The sequence below is a fragment of the Bos javanicus genome, chromosome 1, assembly GCF_032452875.1.
Source record: "Bos javanicus breed banteng chromosome 1, ARS-OSU_banteng_1.0, whole genome shotgun sequence".
Lineage (NCBI taxonomy): Eukaryota > Metazoa > Chordata > Mammalia > Artiodactyla > Bovidae > Bos > Bos javanicus.
In genome coordinates, this window is record NC_083868.1 from 87,675,941 (window position 1) to 87,697,171 (window position 21,231).

At 42.6% G+C, this 21,231-nt stretch overlaps 1 protein-coding gene across 2 annotated transcripts in view; it reads right to left on the reverse strand.

Annotated features, from left to right (window-relative positions):
- USP13 (ubiquitin specific peptidase 13) overlaps window positions 1–21,231 on the reverse strand; it is a 131,459-nt gene that overhangs the window by 102,073 nt on the left and 8,155 nt on the right. The window contains exons 1-2 of one of the 2 annotated variants that reach the window (XM_061415134.1): window positions 20,269–20,872; window positions 4,861–4,986 (exon numbers count right to left, since the gene is read on the reverse strand). In XM_061415134.1, the coding sequence (XP_061271118.1) occupies window positions 4,861–4,986; window positions 20,269–20,277 (135 nt within the window). In that variant the 5' untranslated portion in view covers window positions 20,278–20,872. Of the gene's footprint in view, window positions 1–4,860; window positions 4,987–20,268; window positions 20,873–21,231 lie in introns of those variants that run through there. The other variant, XM_061415126.1, reaches the window with a different exon arrangement.

The window sequence follows — 21,231 nt, forward strand, 5'->3', positions numbered from 1 at the left end:
ACTCGGACAAGAACAGCAGGGATGAAGAGGACAGGAAGGAATTTGGGGCTGTTTGGAATGCCCGAATAACTGGACTTGATAACCAGCCTGCCATGGAATGAGAGCAGAATCAAAGGATGTCTAAGCCTCTAGAATTCAAGACAAAGAACACGGTGAGAAAGCAGATAATTCATTCAGTCTGAGTGCAACAAGCTTGAAGTACCTATGAGGCATTTGAGTAGAGGAGGCCAGGTCAAAGTCAGATGGTCAGACCTTCAGCTCTGGAGGGACACTGATTGAGAAGTCATCAGCTCAGACATAGTGGCCAAACAAGGCTGTGGATGGCCCTGATGAGGATGAGCAAGTGCCAGTATTTCCTAGGATGTAGGAACAAAGAAACGAAACAATGCTAGTCAAAGTGAGAAAGGGCAGTCCGACAGGGGAGAAAACCCAGCAGAGAATGGTGCCAAAGAAAGCAGAGGAGGAGAAGTTCCAAAAGAAAAACAAGTTTAAAGACTAAAAAACTCAAGGCTAAAACATATCTACCAGCTCTGGCAACTGAGAGGTCACTGACAACCTCGGCAGTTTTAGCTGCTTCACAGGAAGGTTAACTGAACAGCAGTGTTGAACTTAAAGCGGGCTGTATCGAGACGGTGAGCGTAGAAGTTTTAAAGCTTCAATTGAAGGATGGGATGACTGAAGCAGGACTCAACTTAGAGTTCTGAGGCATGCTCCTTTTTAAGGTGTGAGAAAAAAGAAGAGGGAGATGCTGGAAATGTAAGAGGGAGTGGAGTGAATGGAGGTTCTGAAGTAGGAGGAAACGGGACCACGAGGACTGAGAGGGCACAGCTTTCTGCTGAGATGGGAGGAAACAAAAGGAGAACCACTGCAAATGAGCTCCCAGGAGGTGAGGCAGGAGCTCAAGGTTTCTGTCCAGGGTCCCTGTTTCCTCTGGAAAGCGCAGGTCTGATCATTTTTGGAGAATGAAGAGGGAGGCACGGGTAAAGTCTTGCAGTAAGCATCCACTGGCACAGAAGGAACATGCTAGGTGTTCTGGGCAGTGAGAGGGCCCAGCAGAAGGGGAAAGGCCAGGAATCTGACATGGTCCCCACCCGCAAGGCAGTGCACGTGGGCAGTACATCCACGGAAGCGGAGGATGACACCGATGGACAGACCGGGGGTGCAGTGGGGGAGGCGGGGTTCTGGAGGACCGTAAGGAGGCAAGACACCAGGATGAGGGTCAGTTGAGGGTAGTGGTGATAAGAGAATGTTTAAAGTCACAGATGCTGAGAAGCAAGCTAAACAGATTAAAACAGGAATAAATGAGTGAAAGAGCTAAAATGAGAGAGAACTGTGGTCAGAGAGTGAAACATTAAACTTAAAATTTCAGAGGCAGAAGTAATTGCATTCTATAATTCTGCCACTAGCTTTGTGACCTGGAGCAAGTTATTTCAAGTCTCTGGGCCTCAGCTTCTTCCTTTTTTTTTTTTTTTTTTTTTTCAGTCTCCTAAAACTTCATTACTTTATGTTAAGACAGGTGATACAACACAAACTTCATCAGAATCGCTATGCCCCGCCTAACAGGAGTAGTGAATGGAAATCATATAGTATCAGGCCAGTGTTAGAATACTTTAAAGCTAACCATTCAGTTTACGATCTGTCTGACCTCCTGGTCTTTTTTCTTCCTCTTCTCCCCACTGTCCAACTGGGGGATCTCTCCTTTGTCCAAAACTTAAACAGAGAACATATTAGGTAGGCTAGGGTGAGAGATGAAATGAACTTCAAATCAGCATTGATTATGGAAGATCAAAGATAATTTATAAACCATTAGGACTAAGATGAAGATTGAACAGTATTGCCAAACATAAAATTAATATTTGAAAATTAATAACATCTCCAAACAACATGGATAACCAATTTAAATACATTAAAAGGTAAAAGACAACAGTAATAACAGTTACAAAAATTATGTTGTTGTTGTTTAGTCACTAGGCCATGTCTGACTCTTTGCAACCTCATGGACTATAGCCTACGAGGCTCCTCTGTTCATGGGATTTCCCAAGGCAAGAATACTAGAGTGGGTTGCCATTTCCTTCTCCAGGGGATCTTTCTGACCCAGGGATCAAACCCACATCTGCTGCATTGGCAGGCAGATTCTTTACCAATGAGGCACCAGGGAAGCCCATAGAAATTATAGGATAGATACCTTAAAAAAAAATCTAATAAGGGCTTCCCTGGCAGTCCAATGGTTAAAGAATCCGCCTTGCAATGCAGGGGACACCAGTTAGATCCTTGATCTGGGAAAATCCCACAGGCCTCAGGGCAATTAAGTCCGTGGCAGGTGGCAATTAAGAGCCATAACTACTAAGCCTGTACTCTAGAACCCGGGAGCTACAACTACTGAGCCCACATGCAGCAACTGCTGAAGCACACACACAGAAACTAGACAGCAGCCCCCACTCTGAAACTAGAGAAAAGCCCTCGCAGCGACAAAGACCCAGTAGAGCCAAAAATAAACAAATGTTTTTTTAAACAGTCTAATAAAATTAAAGTTTCTTTATTGAAAATTATAAAACATTACTGAAGGACATAAAAGAGACCTGAATCAATAGAGAGGTATGCCATGTTGAATAGTCATTCGGTCAGTATTTATGAAGTACCTACTATGTGCTGGGTACTGTTACATGCTGAGGACCCAGAGGTGAACAAAACAGACCAGACTCCCTGCCCTCATGGAGCTTCAGTTCAGTTCAGTCGCTCAGTCGTGTCCGACTCTTTGCGACCCCATGAATTGCACCACGCCAGGCCTCCCTGACCATCACCAAATCCCTTAGACAATGATATATACTATAGATCAATCTATAAATCAATGTGGCCGTGATCAAAATCTCAACAGTATTTTTTAACTGATTCCAAAATCCATATGGAAAAATAAACATTCAAATCCAGGAAATTTCGGGAAAAAAATGAACATGGAAAAAGTGCTCATACTCCTGGATATCAAGACTTGAGGCATCAACACAGGGACACAAATAAGAGCAACATACAGAACTGAGCATCTCCAAGCTGACACAAGTGTGAGTAGCAAGTTTAAATATTTTTTAAAATGGCACTATAAGTCATTGAAAAAGGCTGTACTTCTCCAGTAATAGTGGGACAATTGGTCATTAATATAAGGAAAAAAGCAGATTCCCACACTTGACACAAATATAAAAATAGATTATAGATGATTTAAAGATCTAAAATGTTAGAACATTAAAACATTCACAATCTCTCTCTCTCTGTGTCTTTCACCCTCTCTCTCTCTCTCTCTCTCTCACACACACACACACACACACACACTTCTTTTTAAAAATATTAGAAGAAATATCTTTATGACCTTGAGTTGGGAAACAATTTCTTTTTTGGGGGGGGGGGAACAATTTCTTAAGCAAGATAGAAAAAGCACAACTCATAAGAGAAAAGTTTAATAAACCTAACTACATCAAAATTCAAAACCAGTTCTATAGGACTTTCCTGGAGTGGTTAAGACTCTGTGCTTCCAATGCAGGGGGGCAAGGGTTTGATCTCTGGTCAGGGAACTAAGATCCCACATGCTGAGTTATGCAGCAAAAAAAAAAAAAACAACTAATTAAAAAAATAAAACCTTCTGTTCTACAAAATAATTCATAAAGTAAAAAGATAAGCCACAGAACATCAGAAAAGTGTGTCTATAACAGACAAAATTTTGGTATCCAGGAAGTAAAAAGAACTAATCAAACTTTTAAGAAAAAGATAAATCCATAGAGAAATAGGCTGAAAATATAAATAGGCAAGTCATGGAGAAGAAAAGGAGAATGGCCAACAAAAGGAATGAAAAGACATTTCTACCCTCACAGGAGAAAATGCTAAATATTTAAATGCCACTTTACAACCATTCCATTAGCAAACATCAAAATTCTGACCAAGCACTGGTGAGGGTTTGGGGAAACAGACACGCATAATCAGAGCAAACTGGAATGTGCATTGGTACAACCACTAAGGATGGATTTAGCAATGTCCAGTAAAAATGAAGATAACAACATGCATGAGCCAACACTGCCACGTGTAGATCTATTTCTGAAAGAATCTTGCACATGTTCCCCCAGGAGAAACGTGTAAAAATGCTCATTTGTACAATGTCTGTAGAGACAAACAAACAAAAAAATGGAAGCAATCTAAATGTCTTCAAATGGGAGAACAGAGTAGTAAATGAGAAGGTACTCATAAAATGGAACACCAAACAACTACTGAAATGAATGAAGTATACCCAGATGCATGAGATTTCACTGAAGGGAAAAACTCTAGGCAGAATTAGAGGTAACAGTATACTATTTATCTACATCTTTAAAACATATAAAGTCATACTGCATATTGTTCATGAATGCCCATACTTAAATAAAATATAATGACATGCATGGGAACGAGAAACAGCAAGTTCACAACCGTGTTTACTTCTGTGGAGGGAGGGAACCGAAAGAGACTTGCACTGGTAGGGGAAAAAAAAGCTCTTTCCCTAAGAAAAAAAAATTGAAGCAAAAATATCCAAATTTCTTTTATTTCTGATTTTTGTATCCATGAGTGTTTCTGGAATTATTTTCTGTACTTTGCTGTACTTTTTGACTTTTTTTTCTATCGGCCAACTCATGTCTTTAACAACTTTGAACAGAACATTACAAGAAGAAAAATATAAGACTGGTTAAGCTAAGGTTTGGGAAGGCTATGAATGCCTGCTAACACTGCTACCTCTATTTCCCGTCATCCCAGAGAAGGAGGAGTCACATGGGCACAGTAAAACCTCCTTGTGATGAACCCCACTACGACAACGTCACAAGCCCCGTTCTCCCAAAACGCGTATCTCACCTCGCGCACGTGTCTCTTCAGATGCATGTAGACACTCTGTCCAGTTTTTCGAAAGTGTCTTTCCACGTGTTCCCTTCCAAAGGCCAAAAATGTATTCATGCAGACATAGAGTCCGCCTTCAGAATTCTAGAAGAGACAGGTTACAACGTTAGTCCAGCAGTCTAGACACAGAAACAGAGAAGGGGAAGGAAGGCAAACAATGACAAACGATGAAGACAAAGTCTGGCAAAAGGTCACCCAGCGATCACAGTCACCTGCAGTGACCTCAAGGGCTCACAGCCACTTAACACAGCTCCTGCCTCAAGCCTGGGTCCCCGGTGCTCTCTGACAGCAGTCTCACAGTCAGGTAGAACCTCAGGGGCTCTGGGGAATAAACATGCCTGCCTGACTCTCCAAACTGGGGTAAGGGGTGATCAGGAATAGAAGAAACCTGGCAGCTGATCCCATGACCGTCATTCCATATAATAATGCTTTTTTTAATTTTACTGAAATATGTGCTTAGTCGCTCAGTTGTGTCCAACTCTTTGCAATCCTATGGACTGTAGCCTGCCAGGCTCCTCTGTCCCTGGAATTTTCCAGACAAGAATATTAGAGTGGGTTGCCGTGTCTCCTCCTCCAGGCAATCTTCCCAACCCCAGGGATCGAACCCATGTCTGTTTTATCTCCTGCACTGGCAGTCAGCTTCTTTACCACCAGCGCCACCTTTGTTGAAGTATAATTGATTTACAATGTTGAGTTAATTTCTGCTGTACAGCAAAGTGATTCAGTTATACATATTTTGTCTTATTCTTTTCCATTACAATTTATCACAAAATCTTGATTATAGTTCCCTGTGCCAGCCCTGGACCTATTGTCTATTCATCCTATATACAATAGTTTGCATCTGCTAATCCCAAACTCCCAATCCTTCCCTCCCCCAGCCCCCACACTTAGCAACCACAAGTCTGTTCTCTTTACAAAGACCATCAATTCAATAGTTCATCATCGTTCTCCCTCACTGGTCAGTGCAAGTCTCCAGGAAGATAAAGTTTTATATCCTTTTAGCAGGACAGGATGCTTCAAAGATATCAGAAAGTTTTCAAACCAGAAGACATAATCGGGGAAATATTAGATTTGAAACCAGAGATCCTGAACTGCCACTAAATAGCTCTATGACCTCAACAGAGTTTGTAAGATAGTCTCTGAGAGTCAGTATTTTCCTCAATAAACATATCTCTAGCAATAATTCCCACCTCACAGGGCTTCGTGCAGTTCAAACGGGAAGAAACACCCACTGTGCTATAAGTCATTATGTAAAGATTGATTTACATAATTCATTTATAATGTATTTAATAATTTAATAATTATTTATTACAAGTTAAAAGTTCTATGTGCTACATGTATCTCCTATTATCACAATTATTTTCTACTTGGGGAAAAAGCAGAAGGAAGAAAAAGGTCAGTCTAATAGCCACACAGGCTGGGGATAACAAATATTAATTTGTCATAAAATGTATTAGGTAGCTAGTGGGAGAACCAAGAAATTAGCAAGCAGGAGAAGAAAAATGTTCAAGTACAGCATTTTTCTTAAGAAAAATATAGAATAGCTATATAATGCAAGATTATGTAACCTCCAATATAATCATAAAGCCTTTACAACTTCATTGCCAAGAATTTTTTACTTATTAAGGAATTTGATAAAAATTTAATATACCAAACATCCAATATTAAATCTCTGGAGTCACTTGATACTGTCACAAAGTCCATAATTAAAGAGAAAAATGCTTTGGCACTCATAGACAACCCCACGTAAGGAAGGATTCTATTCTAAATACCCAAAGACATCTTCCATCCCACATATACGCTGGCCTCTGAAACAGCCTATGGCCCTCACTAGAGACTCTGAGCTGGAAGCACTGCCCCGGGAATCTGCCAGTAGTTCTAAAAGTTAAGACACACTAACAGAAAACACTTTAAAAGCTACTCATATAGAACAAACACCTTAGTTTAACCCATCTAGTGATCTACACTTTCTTATCTCTTGTCTCCTTACTGTCTGTTTATACAAGAAGGTCCTGCTTGATTTCTTGGCTGCACTCCTGGCCACATGAAGACAAGTGCTATATAGTCCTTTGGGGGCAGTTATCGTAGTGACGGGGAGGATGGTCAATGAGAGGAAGAGGTTGAGGGTTTGAACACTCTTAGTCAATTAGCTTAGATCCACATCTTACACCAAATACTATAATGAGGTCCAGATAGATCCAAGACACAAGCATCTAAAAAACTAGAAAAGAGCAGACTAGCATATTCATCCTACTTATGAAGAAGAAAATAATTTCTGGCCAAGAAAATACACAGTATCAGAAGAGAAGAAATAGTTGAGTGTAACAATGTAAACACTAATGAACAAGTTGTGCATTGCAAAATATAATGAAACAGGAAACCAACGATAACAGAATGGGGAAAGATGTAAAGTATAATGAAGAAAAGCTTATAGCCAAACTGTAAAATGTGATAAAATTACAAGATGTCAACATTCAGGTTTAGCTTGGTAAGAACTTGCTGTCATTTGTTTAAGGTCATGTAGTTTTAACTGTAAGAAAATATTAAATTCAAATCATACCTCCACTACCTCCTAAAGGAAGTATGTTAAAACAATCCCAAGGCAATTATATGCCTACTAAACTGACAAATGGTATTAAAATCCCACAGCCTCAAGCCACAAAGAAAACCTGTATATCTCCCCCCACAATATAAATCAGTTCCACCCTCCTAGGGAGCAATAAACTGATTTGACATAGTACCTCTCCTTTGCTGTGACTTCAGGAACCCGAGAGGAAAAATAACTAATTTGTACAAAAATATTCACAGATGAACTATTTAGGATCGGAAAATGGCCCCCAAATAGAGGAATTAAGAACCTGAGACATATGAACACAACAGATACTATAACATGTTTTAAAATGACAAATATATGAATCATGTGTAATGTGTACAGAAAACGTGTAGAATTGCATGTAATGTACATAGGAAAATAATATTCATGGAACACATGCTGATGACAAGGAAGAAAAGGAAGAGGGGAAGGGAGGTTGTAGACTGACAAAAACCTGAAATGAAACTGGAACAGATCAAAGGTTTTGTATTTAAGTTCTTGACTTGGGAGTCCTCATCCTTACCTCCCATTACTTCTGTGCTTGGTATAGAGAGGTGTTTCTCATACTACTGTCATGAAGGGCCAGGCTATTTTGTTTTGTTGCGCTTCTATTCATTGAGGAAAGGTTAAGAGGTTCCAGTGGTCCCACTGGCTAGTTCTCAGCTTCAGCCAGGCATGAACCAAAATGTTTCAGCACCACAAAACTCAAATGGGTCTATATCCTGTTCAGACAAACTAATCCACTGCTGGTGCACTTGGAAGTGGCCACAACGGCAAGCTGCTATAGAAATTTCCAAATGCTTACTCTCAATGTTCGTGCTTATCTCATGGCACCAGTCAGCTGACCACACTTCAAGTAGCATTGGTCTAGAGTGAGGTGAACTGCCCAGTGCTGAGTGTCTCACTATCAGGAAAGCATCTCTTCAAGGACCTCCAGGAACACCAGGCAAGGCCTCAAGCCTGCAGAGCACCCCACGTCAAAACCAGGAATTCCCTGGCAGTCTAGTGGTTAGGCCTCTGCACTTGCACCGTCGAGGGCACAGGTTCAAAATCCCTGGTCGGGACACTAAGATCCCACAAGTCACAGTCCCACACCCATCCAGCAGTCCACCCTGCCAGCTACTGCCCATGACCGATTTTCACATTCCTCTGCTCGACCCCATGCCAGTGGTCCTTAATTCCAAATCCACTTTCTTTTCACAATTGTTAGCATCTTCTTCACTGAAATCTGTAGCAGGGAGAATCCTCACTTCCTTCACTTGGGGCCACCACATTCAGAAGCTCAATCACTCGTGCATTTGCTCCTTGAGGGAAGGAAAATGGTATGACACTCATTACTGAATTGCAAAACAGTACCTGAGTAGCACAGGGCAGGACTGAAGAAACATTTCCAGAGGGAATGGGAAGTTTTGTGTGGTTATTTGTCATTCAGTTACATAGCTTAGTCTCTCTCTCTCTCAAACCAGCCCTCGGTGCCCTTCTGACCTATATTTGAAATGCATTGCAGCTCAGGCTCCTCTTCAAGTCTTTCAGCATAACTAAATAATGTGAGAGCATGCTCAGCCGCTCAGTAGTGTCTAACTCTTTCGACTCTATGGACTGTAGCCCGCAAGGCTCCTTTGTCCATAAAGAATGAGAATCATCAAAAGAAAACCGATAGCTGAGCACAGAAGAACAGCCCAAGGCACCAGCATGGACACTCACTTTTCAGGTTTGTTTGGCTAAAGTCACCCTCTTTGCAGCATGGACAGCAGACCCGCTGTGTCCCAGCTCCCCTGCCTCCATAACCAAGCTGGCCTCGCAGGGTTCTTCAAGGTAGCAGTGCACACCCCCATCCCTTCCAGAGGCCAGCCAGCCCAAAATGGCCAGTGTGTGCTGCTCTGCATTTTCTTGGCTAAAGCAGATTCTAATTACCATTTACATGCACTGAACAGAAATTTGGCCAAGAGGCTAGACTGGATTTAGAAACCTGAAATTGCAGGGAAGTCAAGAAATATCACTCAGGGCTTCTCCAAGGCTCCCTAAGAATTCCCTCTGACAACTTTTCCCACCCCACGATCAAACCCTAAGAGAGAGAAGCCACATTAGAAACCCAAGCGATGTCTGTGCCCCATCTTCAATACATTTCAATACAGATACAAAAGATACAGAGCCATTCACTTATGACTTTGCATTAGATGACCCAGCCTACTATTCAGAAGTAACATCAAAGTCACCTTGTTTTACCCCGCCTGCCATTTAAAAGAATATTAAAACACTGGGGGAATATAAAGGTCAAGGTTACAAGATGTTTCAGAGGAGCAAGTGAACAATCCTTTTAAATAAAAATACACCACATTGTCAATCACTAGGTGTTCGGAGAACTTTGTTTACAACGGTGTGTACTTGGAGACCAGCCTCCGCTGGAAGTCAGGAAGGGAGAGGGAGCCTGTGTGGGCCACATACTCTGGAAACAGAGTCCCACGTAACCCTTGTTTGTATAACATCAGAACAGTGTGGAAAACAAGCGGTCATTGCCCCAAAGAGAAACATGATGTAGGTAGACAGAGTCACAACAAATCCAGGTCCAGGACAAATTACGTACCAGCACCGGGGAGGGCTGTGACTCACACTCACGCGAAGGGAGACAAAAAGAACAAGAATGCGGTACTTTCTAGAATGTTATTTTTAAAAAAAGAGAGATGAACTAAATTAACTATTAATAGAGAAAAGAAATAACCCGCATGCTCAGGAAAAGATTTGCTTAGTGATTTATGGTGCATCCATGAAGTGTAACACTCTTCAGCCATTTAAAACTGACTTGGGGGGACTTCCCTGGTGGTCCAGTGGTTGAGAAAACACCTTCCAATGAAGGGCACGTGGGTTCAAGCCCACACGCCGCAGGGGAACTAAACCCATGTGCCCCAACTAGAGGGCCTGAGCGCCGCAACAAGACCCTGACATGGCCAAAAATAAAAGAGATGTGTTTTAAAAATGAAATAAAAATAAAACTGACTTAAGATGAGTATTTACTAATAGGAAAAGCTGTACATGGTATTTTTGAGTGAAGAAAGCAAACAACAAAAGAGTGTGTATGATGTGCTATGCAATATACAAACACATTCACACTCCATGACACAGGATATCATATCAGCATTGGGAGATGAGATGGGATTTTTTTTTTTTTCTTCACAGTCTTCTGGCATTTTCTAATTTTTCTTCAGGAACATGGATTCACTTTTTAATAATAAAAACAGGAATATTTTTCTTAACTGAATGTATTTAGAATCAAACAATAGAATAGAACAGGCAGTCGTTCCAATGTTTCCTTTTCTTAAACCAAGTTTTCCTTAGGCTTTCACAACTTCACCCTTCACCTGAAGGGGCTGGCTATTCTCGCTACTCCAAGCAAAAGCATGGTTCGAAATAACTAGGAGATTATCTCGGAACAAGTAGCTAAGGAAATGTGGGAATATGCCACAAGTAAGAGAGGTGATTAGGGAGGCAGACAAGAAAGTGATGACAACTGAGAAAAAATGAAACTAATCAAGGACACTGTACCCCAGTTGGATGGCATCCAAGTTTACAGAAGGGGATGGTCTGTGCAGAATCTGGAAAAGAAGCTGTGAGAGATCATATGGTTGTGATGTCTTCTCTGGGGGTGCAAGAGAAGGGGGGTGGGAGGATGTGGGACAGGAAGAGTTTATTCAGCAGAGAGAGACAAGCAAGCTTGGTGTCCTGATAACATCTGCATCCTAGCAAGGAGAGAGAAAATAACAAAGAGGCATAAAAGATAATTTCTGAGAGAGATAAAAGTGACAGAGGAGCCTGAGATTGGAAACAAGAGACTTGGGGTCTTGATACAGCATGGTGGGGGTGACAGAAACATGCTGGGGGTGGCAGGGAGGGAGGGCTTCCTAGAAGGGCAAGATCTCAGAATGAGGGATCAGACAAGCAAAACGAAAAAAGAGCACACACTCTAGATGAGAAAGTGTGTACACAGGCCACAACTCCAGGGAAAGCTTGGCTGTGTCGTCAAAGGGACAGAAAGAAACTCAGGGAGGAGGGGGAGAGAGAAGACAGGCCTGTAGATGCACTGGGGGGTTCCCAGATGAAAAGCACCATAATCTCATCTACTTTTTTAAAGATCATTCTGGCTACCGCAGAGAAAATTATGGAGAGAGGACCCAGAGAATACATGGTTCCCAGGCTACTGTAAAGCCTAGACTCCCGCTGTCCGATTCAGTGGCCACTAGCCACGTGCGAGTACTTCAATCTAAATTAAAGTAGGTGACAAAAAAAAAAAAAAAACAGTTTCTTGGTCACACTGGCCACATTTCAAGTACTCAGGAGTCACATGGGGCTAGGGGTTACCACACTGGGCAGTGCCGACATGGAACAATTCCATCATCCCAGAAAGTTCTTTTAGACAGCCCTGTCTAAACAAGGTAAGACGATGGCTGAGCCTGAGGGAGGCAGAGGAGGAAGATGGGAAAGGGGCTGAGGGCAGAGATGGGGAAACTGAGGCAGATTCAGGATATAACTTTAGGATACAGCTCAGAGCTCAGAAGACAGAACTGTAGAAGTGTGTGAGAAAGGGCAGTTAGAGGTCAACCCCTAAACATTTTGACTCATTACTTCATAAGACTTCCCATCTTCTCTCTGCTCAACTCTTTCATCGAGCAACCACCTGTCTATTAATTTAGCCTCTCAAGTCCTTCCATACCTGAATGGTATATATGAATATTCCAATGACCAGAGCACAGATTGCCCAGTACAATCTGGCTCCTAGAGCAAAAGAGACAGACAACAGTTTTAAAATACAAAAATTATGTGCATGCAGATGGAAAGCAAATGTGCAATAAGAAAGTAAAACAAAGTTCCAGATCTAGTGCAGCAAGCATGCGATCCACAGAAAGGGGAAATAGAGAAAAAGTACCATCAAAAAATATATATAGCCTGAATAGCAAGAAAGACTCAAACCGTTCACCAGTAGAACAACACTCCCAGAATACATTTGCAAAATCCAAAACCCCGGTTTCCACAGCAATCCACAGAAATAAATCTGTCCATATCAGCTATCTGTCAGACACCAGGCATGCTGTATTTCATGGGATCGCAGAGTTGGATGCGACTGAATAACTGAAAAACAATATCAGCTAAAAAAAAAAAAAAATGCATATAATCCCAAGAGACTGTCGGCCTCTCTGCTAAACATTGATAAATCCTGCTTGTGGCCATGAAGTGTTAAGAAAAAATAGAAATGTTATGCAGTCATGATTTCTTCTAGTTTGCTCCAACTTTGACATTCTCTCTGCAGAGAACTCCTACACCTTAGAGCCGCACAGCCTGGTCCGACACTAGAAGCACAGTCCAAGCAGCCAGGCTTTGACACGCTGTAAATTTACTGTTCCACAGAGGCATCATTTATTAACTTTTCCCCTAAGCATAAAACAAAATCCTTGCTCTGGGTATTTGGAGCAATGAGGATGCTGTCACCTGAACAGCTAGGAAGGGTTTGGGCAGAACAAGAGGAGCAGTAGTTACTATGATGCTCACAGGACAAACGGGCAAAATAAAAACTGTGAGAGGATGAAGACGAGGTGAACATCTTCAGCAGCACTGAACTGAAGCTATAATCCATCTAAGTAATTCCCAGCATACACCTTTTTAAAAAAACGTGAAACTGCTTTGTCAAAGGTAAAAAGCCTCTTAAAGTCAGGGGTCTTATTATTTTTAAGAATAGATGGCTTTCTTCGGGATGCATTTCCCCTGAATAACTACATTACACACAGAGATTAGGCTTCCAGGCTAAGTCATAAAAGCCCATCAATAAGAGCTAAATTTGAGTATGAATAACAGCCCTGATGGCGCAGACAGTAAAGAATCTACCCACAGTACTGGAGACCCAAGTTCAATCTCTGGGTTGGGAAGATCCCCTGGAGAAGAAAATGGCAACCCACTCCAGTATTCTTACCTGGAGAATCCCATGGACAGCCAGGCTACATCCATGGGGTCACAAAGAGTCGGACACGACTAAGCGACTAACACACACACAACAGCCCTGAACAGAGCTCCCCTCAAGGAGGCCAGCAATCAAGCACTCATGCCCAAGGCTTTCGCTATAGAGCAAGCCTCACGAAGAATTACTAAGTACAGGATGTCCCTCTGTGGTAACCTCAAGACCCTCTAGATCCCATTTCACTGTCTTCTCGGAGGGACTCCACCACATCTCACTAAAGATAGGGCTAGCAATAAGGAACATTCCACGGGCAGCCATGAGTACAACCTTGTAAGGGAGGTAAAAATCAAAGCTCAGAGAAAGGTAGCCAAATCAAGGCACTCGATGAAGTCCTGCTGCTATTAAGTAGTAAGAAGTATGGGGTGGCGGCGGGGCGTGGGATGGGATTGGGACCCAGGCCAGTCTGGTCCCCACATGCTTCCAGGTGCAACTGAGAAGCAGATGTCATTCTGGTGGCAGGAGCTAGGTGGGCGGCTGTCGGTAAGCACACGCTGTCAGGGGGCGGGCGAGGTGCTTGGAGAAAAGAGCAGATACTTCTTTTTTTTCAAGGCTGTTTCATTCCAAGAAAGCAGAAAGGGCAGACAAAGGAGAGCCATTCCGCTCAAGTGAGTAAGTAGCCTGGGCTGGGTGCTCTCCTAGGCTATCCTGCAGGGGACGGGAGAAGCTGGAGCAGGCCCTGCCAGCTCACCTCCCCAAACGTGAAAAGGACAGCTAAGTTCTTGGAGTTGACCGGTCCAGGCTGACGGCTCCCTGACAACAGCAGTGGGAAGACCCACTGTTGGGGGTGGGGGTAGTCCAAGATGCTAGTAAAGCATCTGCAGGGTTTGGCGGCCTCCATATTAACTTCCTTGGACTGCAAGGAGATCAAACCAGTCAATCCTCAAGGAAATCAGTCCTGAATATTCATTGGAAGGACTGATGCTGAAGCGGTAATACTTTGGCCATCTAATGTAAACAGCCAACTCATTGGAAAAGACCCTGATGCTGGGAAAGACTTAGGGCAAGAAGAGAAGGGGTGACAGAAGATGAGATGGTTGGATGGCATCATCGACCCAATGGACGCAAGTTTAAGCAAACTCTAGGAGACAGTAAAGGACAGGCAAGCAGTTTGATTTTCACAAAGAAATCAAACACGACTGAGCAACTAAACAACAACTTCAGCTACTAAACTGATCTATTAGCGGTCACACTCTGTTGGCTGGGGGTCTGGAAAGACAGCCCACATGGACTGAGGCTGCTTCCAAAACCCCCAGCTGGAAATGCTGCCCCAGGCTCCTGTCTGAGTTTTTCTGGAACTTAAGCCAATCAGCAGGAAGCCAAGAGGCCTGTGCTAGTTGCTGCCCCCTCAATAACCCTGGGGGCAAAGACCCCAGGAGCAAAGCAGTGGGACCCTGGGGCTCTTAGAAAGGAAGGGCTACTCACAAATCCTGAGTCTCTAAACTAGAGGCTGCCAGACCCTGCAGTCTGAACACTGACCTCTGAGCACCATGCCAGTCTGCAGCTTTCCCCGAGGGCACGCAGTACTTGCCCACTGCATCTGACTGCCTCACCTCCCTCATCTATGTCCTTGATTCAGTCCATCTTCCAGGGTACCAGCCGTGAAGTCATCTTTAACTCCTCCCATGCCTTCTCCCACTGCATATTCTGTCACCAAGTTGAACCACAGCCTCCATCGAAATCTCTACCAAGTTAGTCCTACCACCCCAGTATCTCTATTCCCACTGCCAACACCCTCATGGAGGCAACCCCCTCTGATATTACAAGAAACTCCTGGGAATTACTATTCAAAGTCTTCTCACAGTCACATGGCCTCATGCTCTTCCCTTGCTCTTAACTGGCCTGCTAGTCTAGTCTAATCTTACCAAGACAATCTCCTTCATCACCCACAGAGATGTCAGCCTTGCCTTCCAGTCTCCCCAATAATCCTCTCTCCCATTAGCCAGTGAAGCCTCTCACATACACACCCGAGCTTGGTTCCACTTCCACACCTTGTCTCCCCTGCTCCAAAATGCCCCCTCTTCAGGTCCCACCTGACTGTCCAGGCCAATAACTCTTCCAGTCTTTACCTACTCCTCCTGTGCCTGAGATCTCCATTCAGGACCACACTGTTCACAACCTGAATATCCTAACAGTGCTTCAGGGTCTAACCTTAAGACACATCAGGGCTGACATCCCGTCTCTGTCACATACAAGTCTACTGAACCTCCCTGACTCTCAGCTTCCTCTTTTGTAAAACGGGACAACAGTAACTGTCATTTATAAGTCAGTTACTATTGTAATTAAATGAGGTGGTGTGTATAGAAGTACCTCATATGGTACTTGACTCATTATAGACACTCCACTATGATAGAAAGATCCCGATCATACCCTCTTTTCCTGCGGTCCTCTGTTTCTCTCCTAATATTCACACCTCCACTATAGCACTGAGAGCAGTACTGGAGGCTCTAAATAAGTATGAGTCCTTGCTAACTGACACAAAACAAAATCTTATTTTTAATCTTACCACAGGAAACACATATTCTTGTGTACCTTAAGCAACATCTCTAGTTTGGAAACATGTTCAGATTCATCAAATTCTTGTCATTACTGCCTTGTCCTGCTGTTCCAGCTCCAAAAATAGGTGCTCTTGTTCACATCTGCTCTGCACATGGGGACAAGGGTCGTCCTGGGCTGATCACCCGTAACACTGAACAGGAGCAGCAGCACAGAGGCCTGGGTGATGTTCACAGAGACCAGCTCTCGTGTCATCTCCCCAAGATCACCATGTGTGGCTACTTTTACCAAGACCCTGGGGCATCCAGAATCACAATACACAAAACACTCAGCAAGTAGCTACAACACCTTTCCCTCACTTTTCCAGCTTATAACTTTCCAGACAATATGAGAAAATAAAAATACAGCATTGGTTATTTTTAAGAACATGTTTTATTCTAAAATGTATGCTTATGATTTTTAAAAAATATAAAAACAGAAAAGATACAGATCTACTAGTACAGGTTCACAAAACAGCACAGCTTTCTGCCCTCTACTGTTTTTTGTTTTGGCTGTGTCGCTTGGCTTACAGGATCTTAGTTCACTGACCAGGGATTGAACCCAGGCAGTGAAAACACGAAGTTTTAACCACTGGACAACCAGTCAATTCCCTCAGTCCTCTACTCTTTTCCCTTTAATTCTCTAAGATCTCAGTTACTCTGTATCTTCAACAATCAGTACCTCAACCATGATAGAGATGGACAATAAATCTCTAGCCCAGCTTGGGGGTGGGGGTGTGGAGAACACCCCAGGAAAATACCTGAGCTGGGTTTTAGGGATCAGGGGGGTGCAGGGGGTGAAGGGTTGGGAGAAGGCATTCCAAGCTAAGGGAAGAATACAGGCCAACATTCAGAGGAATGAAACCATGGACCATCTGAAGAAAAAGTCCTTAAGGCCAAAGGGAATGCAGGCAGTAGGCAGGTGCAAAGAGACAACACTAGCAAGGAAAGTTAGATCAATGTGATAAACTGACTTGTTTACTATTTTTAGATTAGTGCTATTGAAAATTCCTAGGCAGGGAAATGATGTGACAAGACCCATGTTTTAGAGAAACAACTGGGAATGCAATGTGACAGATGGAAGGGGCGTAAGGAAGTTAGTTAAGAGGTTTCTGCAGGAGTCTAGGCAAGAGGTAACGAGAACCTGAGCCGTGGCAGTGTAGGAGAGAGGAGGCCAAGCTGGAACCCCATCACTAATGGGAAGTGACATAAAAGAGAAAGAAATACACTATATTCACAGCAACATTATCCAAATAGCCAAAAGGAGGAAGCCACCGAAGTGTCTGTTGACAGTTGAATGGATAAACAAAATGTGGTCTATATACATGAAATTAAAAGATGCTTACTCCTTGGAAGGAAAGTTATGACCAACATAGACAGCATATTAAGAAGCACAGACATTACTTTGTCAACAAAGGTCCATCTAATCAAAACTATGGTTTTTCCAGTAGTCATGTATGGATGTGAGAGTTGGACTGTAAAGAAAGCTGAGCACCGAAGAACTGATGCTTTTGAACTGTGGTGTTGGAGAAGACTCTGGAGAGTCCCATGGACTGCAAGGAGATCCAACCAGTCCATCCTAAAGGAGATCAGTTCTGGGTGTTCATTGGAAGGACTGATGTTGAAGCTGAAACTCCAGTACTTTGGCTACGTCATGTGAAGAGCTGACTCACTGGAAAAGACCCTGATGCTGGGAGGGATTGAGGCAGGAGGAGAAGGGGATGATAGAGGATGAGATGGCTGGATGGCATCACCGACTCAATGGACATGAGTTTGGGTGAACTCCAGGAGTTGGTGATTGACAGGGAGGCCTGGCGTGCTACGATTCATGGGGTCGCAAAGAGTCAAACACAACTGAGTGACTGAACTGAACTGGTCTATATACATACAATGGAATATTATTCAGCTTTAAAAGGGAAGGAAATTTTGACACAAGCTACAACATGCATGAACCTTGAAAACAAGGTAAGTGAAATAAGCCAGTCACAAAAGTATAAATTCCACTTATGTAAGATACCTAGAACAGTCAAACTCATAGAGACAGGAAATAGGATGGTGTTTGCCGGGGGCTGGGAAGAAGGAGGAATGCGGAATTACTGTTTAATTGAGACAAAGTTTCAGTTCTATAAGATGAAAAGCATTCCAGAGATGGGTAGTGGTGATGGCTGCACAACAGTGGGAATCTACTTTATACCACTGAAGTGTACACTTAAAATGGTTAAGATGGTAAATTTTATGTTGTTGAGTATTTCACACAACTGTTTAAACAGACAGAGAGGGAGAGGGAGCAGAGTGAATGACCAGGTACATCCACCAGCCTGGGGCACTAAATGAACCGCAACACTTGAACCGAGCTCCATCCACAGGAAGAAGAAAGCAGAAGTGAAATGAGAATTCAGAGTTGCACAGGTAACCAGGTTCAACATGAGCTGAGAACACAAACTTTCCCAAAAGGTTTCCTGCAGGATCAGCATCATCTCTTACATTTCAAAGCTCTAAAACTGATACAACTTTAAAGGTAATTAACCACTAACAAAACAGGATGGCAAGTGACTTCTTGATGATTAGATGAGAAAAGTAGGATTCTAGGGTACAAAGGGCTGATCACACACACATGTCAATTTCACTCCTTTCTGAAACCCAAATAAAAGAACATTTAAGTGATGTTTTAAAACATAAACCACAAAATCTGGAAACTGGACTGCAGGTGGATAAGCACTAAAGACTAAGATGAGCTGACAAAGCTGAACCCTAGGCTTACAAGAGAGAAGACAAGATCCAATCTGATTTACACCCCAGAATTTCCAAAAGACTCTAGATAACTAGGACTGGACATGGAACAACTAACTGGTTCAAAATTGGCAAAGGAATATAAGGCTGTACATTGTCACCCTGTTTAACTTACATGCAGAGTACATCACGCAAAATGCTGGACTGGATGAATCACAAGCTGGAATCAAGATTGCCAGGAGAAATACTAAGAACCTCAGATACGCAGATGATACCACTCTACTGGCAGAAAGTGAAAAGGAACTAAAGAGTCTCTTGATGAGGGTGAAAGAGGAGAGTAAAAAAGCTGGCTTGAAATGCATATTCAAAAAACTAAGATGATGACACCAGGTCCCATTATTTCATGGTAAATAGAAGGTGAAAAAGTAGAAACAGTGACAGATTTTATTTTTGGGGCTCCAAAATCACAGCAGATGGTGACTGCAGCCATGAAATTAAAAGATACTTGCTCCTCGGAAACCTAGACACATATGAAAAAGCAGAAACATTACTTTGCTAACAAAGGTCCATATAGTTAAAGCTATGGTTTTTCCAGTAATCATGCATGGATATGAGCGTTGGACCATACAGAAGGCTGAGAGCTGAAGAATTGATGCTTTTCAAACGGTGGTGCTGGTGAAGACTCTTGAGAGTCCTTTGAATAGCAAGGAGATCAAACCAGTCAATCCTAAAGGAAATCAACCCTGAATATTCATTGAAAGGACTGATGCTAATGCTTTAATACTTTGGCCACCTGATGTGAAGAGCTGACTCACTGAAAAAGACCCTAATGTTGGGAAAGATTGAAGGCAGGAGAAGAAGCGGGTGACAGAGGATGAGCTGGTTAGATGACATCACCAACTCAATGGACATGAATTAGAGCAAACTCCAGGAGATAGTGAAGGACAGAGGAGCTTGGTGTGCTACGGTCCATGGGATCACAAAGAGTTGGACACAATTTAGCGACTGAACAATTCCAGCTTACTCTGAAATTGGGGTGAAAAGGAGTTAAAATGAAGAGGAAAAGTTGAAAATCTGTGTAGGTAACACTCAGGGCCCAAGATTTCTTCTCCATTCCAAGAAGTCCCTCCCCACACTGTTGTTGCAGTCATTCAGTTGTGTCCTCCCGCGCTAGCGAACTACTGGTTTATTCTCTAAAGCAGGTAAAAACAGAATGCAGGTCTGTAGGACAAAGGGGTGCCACAATACACAGAAACTTAGAAATGTATGTGTCATGTACGTGTATCAGTCCAGAATTGGTTAGAAAATACCAACTATTCTAGGTATTTCAGGCAGGAAGAGATTTAACACAGGGAAATAGAGGGACAAAATCAAGGGAAGAGTTGTAAGAGCCAAGGTCAGAGAAACCACCACTCTAGTTCAGGAAATCAGAACACACAAACATCACAAGAAACTGCACCAATGATCCCAGCTCTCCCCATTACTGATGTCCCCATGAGTCCCACACTCACATCTGCCATGTGCAACAGCAACAGTAGCTTCTTCTCCTTCACCTTCCAAATCTCTCTGGCAGAACCAAAATCAGAATCCTGCCATCAAGGATGGGGATCAAAATAAGGATAGGGTTGAGAAACAGGAGACAGTATATGAAATAGCTGGTATTCAATATCCAGATGCTGAGATCGCCCTCATCCTCTTCTGCTCAGCTCCTTGAGTCCTGGTAGATAGATCTTCAGTTTCCAGACAAGTGATAACAAAAGTCTCCTAACCAGTGGTCAAAGGAAAAAAAATCAGGATACAACAACACAAGGTTCCCCAAAGAAATAGCCCAGCCAGAGGACCCTACAATAAAACTTACAGGCAACAGAAGGAAGAATTCTCTTCTCTGAAAGAACCAATAATCTCCAGGTCCAAATATTAATAGTTGCAGTTTTCAAAGAGTCAAATTCTGTAAGTTTAAATTTGCTTTAAAAAGAATGAATCTGTAGAATATGACATTATGGTTGAGCTAAGATTAACAAGTTATGTGATCACCACAAATGTGAAAAAGTGAATCTACAAAAACCACAGTGCAGGCAGGATAAGTCACTGGGGTAACCAGCTGTACTTTTCCTGCCTAAACTCTAGAACTTTGGTTTTCAAAGTATGGTCTGGAGACCCTGTGATGCCGCAAGACCCTTCAAGCAACCTGGGAGGTCAAAACTATTTTCATAATGAACTTACTTGTCTTTTTTCACTCACATTCTCTCACGAGCATTTCTCAGAGTCTATATGTCATCTGATAATATCATCACTCTAACAGCTAATAGAATGGAAGTTGTTTTAAGTTTTTCTGTCTTAATTTCTAACATAGTAAATATCAATAGATAGAAACCACACAAAAGCTCTTTGAAGTCCTCAAAAATGTTTAAGAATAAAGGGTCCAAAAAGCTTGAGAATTCTTACTGTAAAACAACTTTTTAGTTAGTTGCTTT